An 11887-nucleotide genomic window follows, 5' to 3' on the forward strand; every position below is an offset into this window, starting at 1 on the left:
TATCTATAGATACTATGCAAAACTACACACATGGTTCTGGTATGTAGCGTATCTAGAAGGGTTCTAAATTATTATACTACCTAAATCCAGGAAAATATAGTTGTCAATGTCTTGAGGTTTGCTGATCACAGAAATACTGAGACCAAGAATTTCAAAAGCAATTTAATTCTGGGTGCTCCAGTTTTGGAACAAAATTTTGCATCTAGAATCCTCCATCACCTTTGAAACTTGTGACCTGAACATCTTATTTCTTGTACCAGCACTCTGATATCTTTTCTGACCTCTTTTTAAATAGCTGTTTGACTCGGTGCAAGCCAAACTAATTCTTGTGTTTTGAGCTATGGGTATTGGGTGTCTGACTATTGAGGACTTTGTCTTAGTTAACTATTTTGGTATGGTAACTGCTAACGGAATTAAGAGGAGGTTGGTTAGTTGAGTTCTCAATACAAATAGAAAGAAATCCTTTCGTACACCACTGCATTCTTATGAAAACTCTGAAACTAAAATTCATTCTTATGAGACAGATCTGTGCTGTACGGTCAAAGAGCACTGTTTGCAAGTAGTGCCAATAAGCCTGTCTCTACAGACAAGCTGGCAGGGTAGATGTGCACTTCTATAGGCTAGCTAAATAGCACCAGCTTTTGTAAACCCATATCCACTCAGCAACATCTGATGACGTGAACGTGGGTTCATGAAAGCTTGTGCTCTCAATCTGGTCTTGTTAGCCTATAAAGGTGCATATCTCCCCTGCCTTCAGACTAACATGCTTGACTACCTCTCTCTACAGATAAGGCTATCCATCTTTGCAGATCTTTCATCAGTAATACTATGTTCACTCTTGTTTTACAAAAGCTACAAAAAGCATGTTTATAACCATCACAATTTCTTAGATGTTTGATGACAATATATATGGCCATTTTAGAGGCCAAACCTGTGGAGTAATAGTCTTGTATGGGTTTCTGGTGTCTCTTCAGGAAGCTGGGTCAATACAGGCTGTATGCCAACACGAGCCGAATTCCAGCCATCCCCTCCTCTGAATGGCCTCACCTGCAGTCTATTACTCTGTTGGCCTTAATCATGTGCTTCTTTAAGACATGCAGTATGCTCACAAAAATCAAGCTGCTAACAAGGAAATGCTTACAAGAGTCACCTTGATACACACACACCTGGTGTTGTGACCAAACCTACAAATTTATTTGCTAATATGTATATGCCACCTTGTTTAATCCCTCTCCTTTCCTCCTCCATTAAAGTGTCCTTTCCTGCTCCATTAGTCCCCTAATTTTGCACCATGTTTACAAGGACAGACCTGTTTTTCTGTTTGTCCTATGAAGCCAAGGAGATGTCTTGATTTCATATGAGGAACACAAAGCCAGATGATCATGATTAAATAAACTGAAATTTCTCTGAGAATCTGGCTTCAGCTTAACTGAAGGGTTAAACTGTGGCAACTTGATCGTTTTGACCTGAAATTATGACCTGTGTGTATTCCAAACACCACTAATCGGCCTTCAGTATTTAAACAGCTATGAACCTCTGTTTAATGTTTTAATCTTGGACTAGAACTCTAAAGCAGCAAATATTTATTTTATAAAACTGCACGCATACTTCTCCGCTATATAAGCACTAAATACATGGTGGGGTTTTCACACAGAAGCTATTCCTCTTAGCTTGATTTTAAATATTTGCAAGGACAGGTTATCAAATGTACCTTAAAGGTTGCTATAGCATCAGTTCCATTGCACAGGATTTTCCTATCTCATTCTAAATAAAAGTATTAGTCAGTAAAGTTCTTTAAAGAAAATCTCAAAGACCTATAGCTGTATCCCAGTTACAGATAGCAATAAACATTCACTGCTTATACAAGTCATGTAGAAGTCTTAGATCAGACAGAACACAGAGGAAATGAACAGGCTGAGTTTTGTATTTAAAGATTAGGACTTGGAGTGGGGGGAAGGGAAGAGGGAAAGGAAGGTGGAAACAGTGCCTGATGCCTGGTTTAGAAAACTAGATGTATTTCCCATAAATCTATTTCTTTCAAGCATAAAGTCCCTACCTACAAATACATTGGAAGAGATGCATGATATCTATCTTAAATTTCAATGGCAAATATGTCCAAAACCCCCGAAGTGCTTCAGGCATCTCAGCCACTGACTGCAATGACCACTTCGCTACTGTGTGGATCACGGATGGATCTGCTGTCATGTAACGTCTACACCGGGAACTCGGGTCCATTTCCCAGCATACTGCTTTCAGACTATTTTTTCTTTCTTACTTCATCATTTCGATGTACAAACCATGTGGTAGCAGCCTAATCCGGCCTGTCCTCAGAGCGGTAAGCTGAGAGTTAAAACAGGCTGTAACCAGAAATGTATTTCATCATGTAGTTTGCAGCTGCACTAACAATTTATAGGAAGAAAAAGGTTTTTTCTCCCACCACTTTCTCCACCTGGGCAACCTTGCTTCAGTTCATCTTTTCATTCCTGCCTCTGTTGTGGCATTTACGATTAACTGAGCATCACCATAAAAAAAAAAACCCTGACAGAGACAGTCCTTGCTTTCCAAATCAGACACAATCTAGGCTGACCCAACTGAAGGAGCATTGTGGAGAGATTAATACAAAGCTACTTTGTTACAATGCTAAAAGGCTTTGCAGACAGAATGGGTATGAATTTGGGTTTCTCCCCCTTGCCAGTTCTCCCTGTTTTACGTTGTAGTTACATTGCAGCATTCGGCTGGCTCGCCCTAGCTTTGGTTAATTAGACCTTTTACTCCTGACAAGGCCATTATATGACGGATGCTCAAAGCTTCATGGCCAACCTGCACAAGTTCAGGGCTCGCACTGCTTCACCTAACTCCAGCTCAGCTGTGTACTCAGTTCACATGTGGGGGTGACCCCTGACTTACCTCTGTATCCTCTCCAGCTGGCACAACTACCACCAGTGTTTTCAGTGTGGGTTGAGAGACTACAGCCAAAGGTGCGCCTCACATACAGATGTCTCCAGGTACCATTTAAGGCCATGGTTCTCAATATTTTTAGAGCTCCAGCAACCCCCTCTACCAACTTTTTAATGTAGTGGCACGCCTGGTTGAGAACTACTGCTGGTGCTGCCAGTGCTTCTCAACCAGGAACGGGAAACACTGACTCTGGGTCAGATTCTCTTCCCTGTATTGGGCATTTACTTGCGATTCTGCGCCACCCTGCTCAAGTTCTGGAAATCCATTAATGCAAGGGTGCCCAACTTTTTTGCCCTGCAGGGCAGAGAGGTTGATCTGGCACATGGGGCTGGCATAGCAGGGGCCTGATCCAGCTGCACGGGGGTGCAGCCCTGATCCAGACATACCAGGGGAGGGAACAGCCTGGCCCCAACTGGGGGACATGGGGAGGGATGCAACAGCCCTCATCCGGATGTGCAGGGCTGAGAGTGGGGCAGGGGACAGCGTGGCCCAATCTGAATGTGTGGGGGTCAGACCCAGCCCTGATCCTGCTGCACAGCAATGATCCAGGCAGGGCTGGATCTGGCCACACAGAGATTTTACCTCTCCCCCCGACAAATTTTTGACCCATGGGCCAGATGCCATGGCTCCATGATCAGAATTTGGCTCGTGGGCCAGAGGTTGAGCACCCCTGCGTTAATGCATCATTTTTTGCAACATACCATCATCTGACCCTGAAGGACAAGTCATCAAGAAGCAGTGAGTAGAGGGAGAGGGTTCACCTATCTTTTACATAATCTGTTTTTCCAGGGCTCAAGGAGATAGAATAGACTCTCACTTAGGCCCCTAATTCCAAGTATTTTCTAATAAGTGAAAAAGAATCTGGCCCATATGATTTTTATTTTTTTGATATGGACAGAGAAGAGGATTTATAACTGAGCTGCATTTAGATTGGAGTTACAAAAAACCCCAAGGGAACTTACTTTCCTTTCTGCCAACACATTGGTGACTAATGAGCAACCATGGCAGTTATCAAAAAGAAAACCAGTCAGAGGCCACTTACTGGTCTTCATTGCTGTTTGAATTGACAGTACATTGGCATTTGTCAGATATGTCCTGGGAAAGAAAGGAAAGTGCTGGCACTCACACCCACTGTCATTTCCCACTTCCCCCTGCAAGCATTCAAATGTATTTTGCAATCACAGCTTCATGCCTAGACACCATGATGCATCTGCAAAGCCCTCTACAGTCAGTGAAGACTAATCAACCCTCACCACACCCAGGGTGTTTAGAGCAGTGAGATCCTCGGCTGGGGCAACAGAGGAAGGCAGATGCAAGTGACCAGTCCAGAACCACAGAGTAGGTCAGTAACACATGGGATTAGCATCCAGCAGTTCTCATCTCCCAGTCCTTTGGTCGGCCTGCTGAGCCTACCGTGCTTTCCCCCTTCCAGCGCTGCGGTGCGGTGAGCAGAGAACCACCGGGTCCCATGGTTCTCAGGCGACAACTTCAAACGAGGGTGGAGGAGACTACAAGGCAGCAGTGCAGAACGTGCCCAGTGGTGCATGGCTACTACTTGGCACAGGCATCTCACCTCATGCAGATGTACTCATCAGACCAGCTCGTGCAGTGCTGTACTCCGTCTCGGCAGAAGCTCCTGGGAACGCAGGTGCAGTACTCGTAAAACACTGGTGTGCAGCTCCACCACTGCGGCCCGCAAGGAGGGCAGCCAGCCACTTAGGGACAGAAAAGAGGGAACATGGATACCTCTGCTTCCCTGCCAAGTGACATTTTGGCAGGGTTTAACCCTGATACAGCTAACTGTTCTCCTGCAAGGCTGCTAGTTTGGACAGAGCTCAAGTTGGCAGTGACCAATACTGTTGGCAGCAGGCATCTACCTACATGATATGGTATTTGGTGGTCATGTTCCAGTCCCCACTGAACAGATATCAGTATAACTAAATCACCTCCTCATCTGGGACAGAGGCTGACAGCCACAACAAGAGAGGGACAATGAATTTAGTGGGTTGTGGACTAATGTTGCTAGAGGGTGGTGTCCTACATCAAGGTCGGGGTACCTTTGTTGGACAAGAAGTTTACACGGGTTCTACTTGTTTTGTAGCTGTGGGGGGTGGTAGTTTTTGAGGTGATCTATTCAGTAACATGTTCATCACCATTCAAGTTGGCAGAAAGGGCGTTTTGTTAATTGTTAGCCAAAGGGCGACTTACAGGTCCCCATCTCGTCAGAACAGTCTCCACAGTCATTGAATCCATTACACCTCTTATCAGCATAGATCCAGTAGCTAGGATAGCTGCAGCGGAATATCAAATATCCTGGAAGGCTATTGGGCAAATCACCTATTGGGAAAGACACCTAGAGACACTAAAATGCTCTCACTTCACTCAAAAAGTAGATATCAGGACAAGAAAGCAATTATTAGCAATAGTATTTTACACTCCCAATCCTCTGTCCAGCCAAGGATCTCAGTGCACTCAGAAGGTATTAATTAAGCCTGATAATAAAGCTGAGCGGCAGAGGGAAGCACCAGCGGGTTTCGAGGGAAATGCAGGCACGGAGAGGTTATGTGTTTTGCTCAAAGGAAGCTTCCAACAGAGCCAGGAACAAAACCATGATGTCCCTGTTCTGTTCTTTGGCAGATCCATCCGTTTCCTTGTCAGCTGGACCATAAATCAAACCCAGATCTCTCACATGCTCCTAGAGTACTCCTTCACAACGTCTGTTTAATTCTATGTTCAGTAAACCGATCAAACAATAGTCTTAGGCTTAAGGAATATAAGTGGGTATCAAGGGACCTGGATTCTTCCCTATCTGGATCTCCAGTCTCCCTGTGTAGAGTTGGAAAAAACAGTGTCTCTGCACCCAGCTTACAACAACCATTCATCTTCCCACAGCTACGGCATTGAGCCTGAAGTCAGAGGGAAGTGAAAGCTCAGAGGGTAAGCGAGGAGCAGGCCCAAGGCTGGACAGACAATCATTGGGAGGAGATGTCAACTGCTTACTGCACAATGTCTCCTGTTCGTCCTCTCCGTTAGCACACTCTCTGATTCGGTTGCAGACCTGATGGGCTGGAACGCAACTCTCTCTGTCATCACACAAGAAGCCGGTACGATTATCAGAGGTCACACAGAAACGGTTCACTGTAGGGAAAACAGGAAATAAATGAGTTTAGCTAGTGCTGGATCCTGTGTCCAAGCAGGCTGTACAATAGAGATCCACACATACCCCCACTGGGATTATGGCACCCAAAGCAATGGAGATTTGCTATCATCCTGTTAAGCTCTAAGGACAAGCGTGTGTTCAACCTTAGCACTCTCAACCGAGAGACTGTAAATTCATCTCCAGAATCTCTGCTTCTCTTCCCCTCTTCTGTCTACTGGTTTCAAACGACATCTTCTGTGTCCAGCTGGTTGACAATACAGCAGCAATTTTTCTCTGAGGATTTATTACCTTGCTTAAACCAGAGTAACCCTGGAAGACTGACCTGGCGTACGTGGTGGGATTCCAAATGTGACGGCCAAACCGACAATAGCAGCGATAATGCCAAGCACAAACAGTGCGACAGCAGACACACAGACACACCTTCGAGTACACCTTAGCCATGCAGCACATGCCTTGCAGCAATCTGTTACAATACAAGGAAAAAGAGTGTCAGCACGTTCCAACCTGAAAGCAGAGGGCAGAGGCAGCCTGACCCTGAAAAAGCTGCTGTTTACTCAAAACACAAAGCAAAAGCCCCGAGTTTATTCAAACCACTCCCAAGTTTCTTTAGCAAATTATTTCTGTGATGTTCATTCACCTAGTGGAAACGGTTGAAAATCCAAATGTCGGCTGTGGTGGTTGGTTTCATAAATCACATGAGATCCTTTTTGTTAAGTGCCTGGGTGCTTCTATGGAGCTAAACAAAACAGAAGGACGCAGGAGTGGGTGTAATCCAGGATTCACACTGTTTGGTCCTACTGAAACGTTCTTTCAGGGACCCTCTAGCTGCTGATCTGAACCTCGGCTTTTGAAAATTCTGGTATCTATGATTTATTGCAGGAGTACCTAGGAACCCCTGCTCATGGACCACCTACTGTACAAATATGCAGCAATACAGTCCCTGTTGCAAGCAGCTCACTGGGCCAATGAAACTCATCACAAAAGCACTGCTGGCAAGGGAGCCAAAAGGAGCAAGCACCCAGAGATGGCAAGTTAATGCAAAAATCCAAATGGAACAAGTCACCAAAATCTTTCTGCAGAACTTGCCCAGCCCTGTGTATTATAAACCATGACACATCTATCAGCATACCAGGCTATGGCAGAGCTGTCAAATTCTTCCCCCACCTGTGGGCTGGATGAGTGGTGTAGGACTGGCCCCAATGGCCAGATTGGGCCCACACACTCCCCCAACCCCCGCATGCTGGTCACCCGCTCTGGGTGGTCTGGGACCCATGCTGCATGTGGCTTACATCCTGGACTGGTCAAACTGGGTGCTCTCATGCAGTGGATGTCCTGGGCCCAGCACGCAGGACTGGTCTAGCACATGCCATGTGCTACCTGTGGGTCAACTCAAGACCCACAGCCAGCACTGGGGTGCCAGCTGATGGGGCTGCATGGGCTGGATCCAGTTCATAGACTGTATTTTTGACATCCCTGGGTTATGGTAATGTCTGAGGCAGTAAGAAAACATGCAGAGAAAATGCTGCAAAGCAATACCATCAGTGCCAATAAGGCCACAGTCCATTGAAACAGTCATACCATTGCCTGAAATAATCAGTGTAACACATCACTGAATGTAGTCACCCTACCACGAGCTGCAAGACATTAGCACTCTCTCAAAAGACTCAGCTCAAAGTACTTTATGAAAAGGATGGTCACTACAATCAAGTAATTTAAACAGTGAAACAACTCACTTACAAAGGCACAAGGCAGTTAAATAACAGGAGGAAGCCAGCAGTAAGGCTAAGAATACAGACACTCTCACTGACTTCAATGGGGCAACATTCAGTTTAAGACTCCAGGCAACTAGTCCCCTGCTCATAAAACCATTGGCAGCAGGGCACACTCTGCTATAAGGATTATTGATACTACACTACTGTGATGATGTGTTGCAAAATAAGATCTCTGCAAAGGACTATTTCTATTGTCAGATAGAAGAAATACCCCGAAAAGTCTTCAAGTTGAAATTAGACTAAAAAATAAGGCAAAAATCAAGGAAATTAAATGCTAAGACTGTTACTACTACTTTATGTTAAAGTTGAACTGTGATATGCTCGCAAGTCAGCAAATATGAAAAAGAAAGCAGGAGATACAGCCTTAATACTGGTCTCCTGTACATTTGTACTTTGTCTTTAAATTTAGGCTCACATTTCCTTCGATTCAACCAAATGTCTAAAGTAAGATGAAAGCTGAATCGTATTTGCTAAATGGTGTGTTGCTACATAATTAAAAACTCCAAATCGGTCCTGTAATTGAGGAGTAAGGAGCTGCAAGCTCCTCCTGAACACTGGTAGTTCTGGACTTGCAAAATGAACTGCAAAAACCTGTGTGCAGTACTCACAATATTTGCTTCCATTATTACTTGTGTCTGGGGCTGTACAAAACAGTTTGGAAAAACAGAGTCCTTGCCACACTGATGAATGACTCTGACCACATTTGGGACATACAAAATCCTCATATGTATAGAGAAGTAAGCACGCCATATTTCAGCTTCACAGGCAAGGCGATCCGAAAAGAGAGCATGAGAAAACAGCACACGTATGGTTATAACAAGAAAGCTGTCTTTGAACCTGAATTATAGAGATTGCAGCCAATGCCACTGCCGTAGAGTCAACACCAGTAATAAAGTGTCACCGTGCCTTGATGTTCAAATATTTACTGCTGAATTTTATTGAGTTTCAACATTTTATTTTGATGTGGACAGTCATTCTGCTGCAGTTTGACGAGGCCCAACCAGGACAGAGCGCAGGTTCTTCACAACAGGTGAAGAACTTAAACTAAAAGTTTGGATAGTCACTGAGTCTTCCTTAATGAAAAGGTTTTCTGTTGTTACACAGAGAAGTTAGATGCAAATTATACACCACGCATATTGCCACGTTCATACCAGCAACAGGAATGTATGCCCTAAAATCCATGTTCAGGACATTTCCCCTAGCACAAATGACAGAAAAGCCACAACAGTAGCAAAACCTTCTTCGTGCTCACTACTATGTGGAGAAGAATGGAAACCCTGGACATCTTTTAACAGACTTTTCAATGATGCACTTTTTGCCAATTACCTGTTTCTTCAGAGAAGGGCTTTTTTGAATCAGAAGGGACTCCATCAAAAAATCTCTAAAAACAAAACAAGAAAACAGTGCTTAAAGAGCAGTGCTTTAGAAGTAATAGCAAATTATTCAGGCCCTTATATATTACTTTACATGAGAATCTCACATACACCATATTATCAACTTTAGAGGCAAAAAGATTGGTTTGAGCTTAAAATGTGTAAAATATGCCAGAGGCAAGGAGCTCTTGGAGTGCTATCTTTTATTAAGAATTGTTTGCCTTTTGCATAATTTCTGGATCACAGCTACAACATCACTCTTGTGCTAGTAAAATATTTAATTAACAACATGCTTGTTGAGCTGTCTTTTTAGTCTCCTCCCCCCATTGGTAAAATTGATTCTCATAAAACCCCAGCATTACATTAAGCTGAGTATTTGACTTGTGGTTTAATTGCATGTTGCTTTTAAACTACTAGCTGTGTTACAGAAGCCTGCAATAGAGAGACCAAAGAGCAGAAGATGCTGTTTAACAATTTCCAAGCTATTTTTCTCAAAGGAGGAAAGTTACCTGAGGATAAATGTTGTTCATAGTTCACATACAGCCACGGGAGGGTTTATGTTTCCCTAGCCCGAGTGGTAAAGCTCTTGGGAGCTGTTTTCGGTGCAGAGTTCAGCCAGGCCGCAGGCAGGGCGAGTCCTGTTCAGGTCCTGCTCTTTTCGCATGAGCTGACACCCTTCAAGGCATGCTGGGTGCGTTACCTGGTTACTAAGAGAAACAGAGGAATGAATGGGAGAGTCAAGCTAATCTGTGGCCATACAGATAAAGGAACAATAACAAAAGAAGGAGCATCAGCCTTTCCCCAGGCTCAGGACTGAAGCAGTCACATCCTGGTCCCTAGTGGACACATTGGCAAACACCACATTATCTGAACTGAGCAATGCTGCCCTTCGAGCTCGGCTGGAAAGGATGCTCCAAGGCAGGACAGAGACACTTTTGCAGTATTATACTGGAAGCGCTAACTAGCAGAGGTACCTCTTGTAACTGTCCTGCAGTCCTTGGATGGGGCGCCCAGAACTACTTGCCATTGACCTAATTCTTACCCCATTGAAGACTGTGTAGACTTGCCCCCAACCGGGCTGGGAGCAGGGTAAGGCAAGGGAGCATGCTGGTAAAACCCATCCTTCCCCTCTTGATGCTCTGCATCTATTATTTCCTGTCTGTCTGTCACTAAGGGATGAGTATCTGGGGGAGGAAAAGCTTTCAAGAGCTTGAAGAAGACAAAGCCACAATACTCAAGCCCGGGGCTACAAGGGAAATTGGAGACAGGGCAAGGTGCATGCAGGCGAGTGGGATGGGCAGCGGAAAAAGAAACAAAACGCGCTCTACCATTATAAAGTCATTTCTAAAAGCAAACTGACCAAAGCATGTAGCAGGGGCTCAAGAGCAATCATTTCTACTTCTGGCTCTCACACCAACCCCTCCTATGGCACTGGGAGACTTGTTGCAGACACGCTGAGTACCCCTACTTTCTCCAGATTTAAGTCCCAGAGTGGGGGCTCTAGGCAGAGGAGAGGAGGGCATCCCACACATCTCAAAACCAGGGTCTGAGCGGGAGGTGACATTTCTCCTTTTCACACTCCCTTGGCATAGGGGCAGAGCCAAAAGAGGTGGCCGATGGTCTCACTCATCTTGGTAGCTTACCCTGGGCCAGCAGGGTCTAGTCTCCTGTCTCACTCCGTGCCTCCACACCTTCACTGGGAGCACACCATGAGCTATGAGCCAGTTCAAGTCTCTGTGGTCTTTTCTTAGGTCTTTGTGGAAGATCCGGTCCCAGACAGCCTGGCAGTCGTCACCAGGGAGCAGCTCCATGGTCAATAGCCCATCTGTCTCTGACTGCCTTCTGTATCTTCCTGTGGTTGGACATGGTGTCTGGGCTTTTCTTCTGTAGCCCGTCCTCGCTCCAGCACTCCATCGCCCTGTAAAACCAGAGGTGCTCCATGGTGTACCACCTCCCCTTGGCTGGAGCGTACCCCTCCCATGGTCTCAGGAGGTGACCTGCAAAAAACTTGACTAGACAGGCTGTTTTGGTTGCTGGCCCAGTCACCAGCTTGCAGATCTGGCTCTTGTACCGTGCCTGCAGGAACAGGTGGCTGTCTGGCACCCCCCTGCCCCGGCCCATTTCTTCTTGTACAGGGTCTTTCTTGACACCTTCTCCATTCTGGATCCCCAGAAGATGCACATGGCTCTCTGGATTCTGCGGGTGACACACTTAGGGGGGTAGGGGGGAAGACCAGTGCGGTGTACAGAAGCACTGGTAGCAACACTACCTTCATGAGTGCCATGAGGCATCCTCCCCATGGAGATGTGGCACACGTGCCACAGACCCAATTTCTGCTTCACTTTGGCCTCCTCCTCCAGGCCCTCCTCCTGCTCAGCTCGGGGTCAAACTCCACCCCAAGGATCTTGACCCCCTCATGGGGGACTGAGACCCCCAGGGACTCTTGGTCCCGAGTTCACCCATGGCCAGGCAGGTGCTCATGCTCACATTAACCTTGGCCCCTGCTGCCACCATGTAGCGCTCTGTCTCCACAGGACACTTTCATAGATTTCATAGACATTAGGGCTGGAAGGGACCTCGGGAGATCATCGAGTCCAGCCCCCTGCCCAAAGGGCAGGAAGTCA

The 11887-nt window shown here is 45.8% G+C and overlaps 1 protein-coding gene across 1 annotated transcript; it reads right to left on the bottom strand.

The window, feature by feature from the left end:
* Window positions 1-3882: 3882 nt before the first annotated feature.
* Window positions 3883-11074, bottom strand: LDLRAD1 (low density lipoprotein receptor class A domain containing 1). Its single transcript, XM_019530632.1, has 6 exons — window positions 10955-11074; window positions 9217-9271; window positions 6441-6674; window positions 5959-6096; window positions 5167-5295; window positions 3883-4673 (listed from the first exon to the last, which is right to left on the bottom strand). Exons 1-6 carry the CDS (start codon window positions 11072-11074, stop codon window positions 4528-4530), a joined length of 822 nt encoding a protein of 273 aa, XP_019386177.1. The 3' UTR covers window positions 3883-4527.
* Window positions 11075-11887: the final 813 nt, after the last annotated feature.

This window comes from Crocodylus porosus, unplaced genomic scaffold (genome assembly GCF_001723895.1).
Source record: "Crocodylus porosus isolate Cpor-Errol unplaced genomic scaffold, CroPor_comp1, whole genome shotgun sequence".
Taxonomy (NCBI): Eukaryota; Metazoa; Chordata; order Crocodylia; family Crocodylidae; genus Crocodylus; species Crocodylus porosus.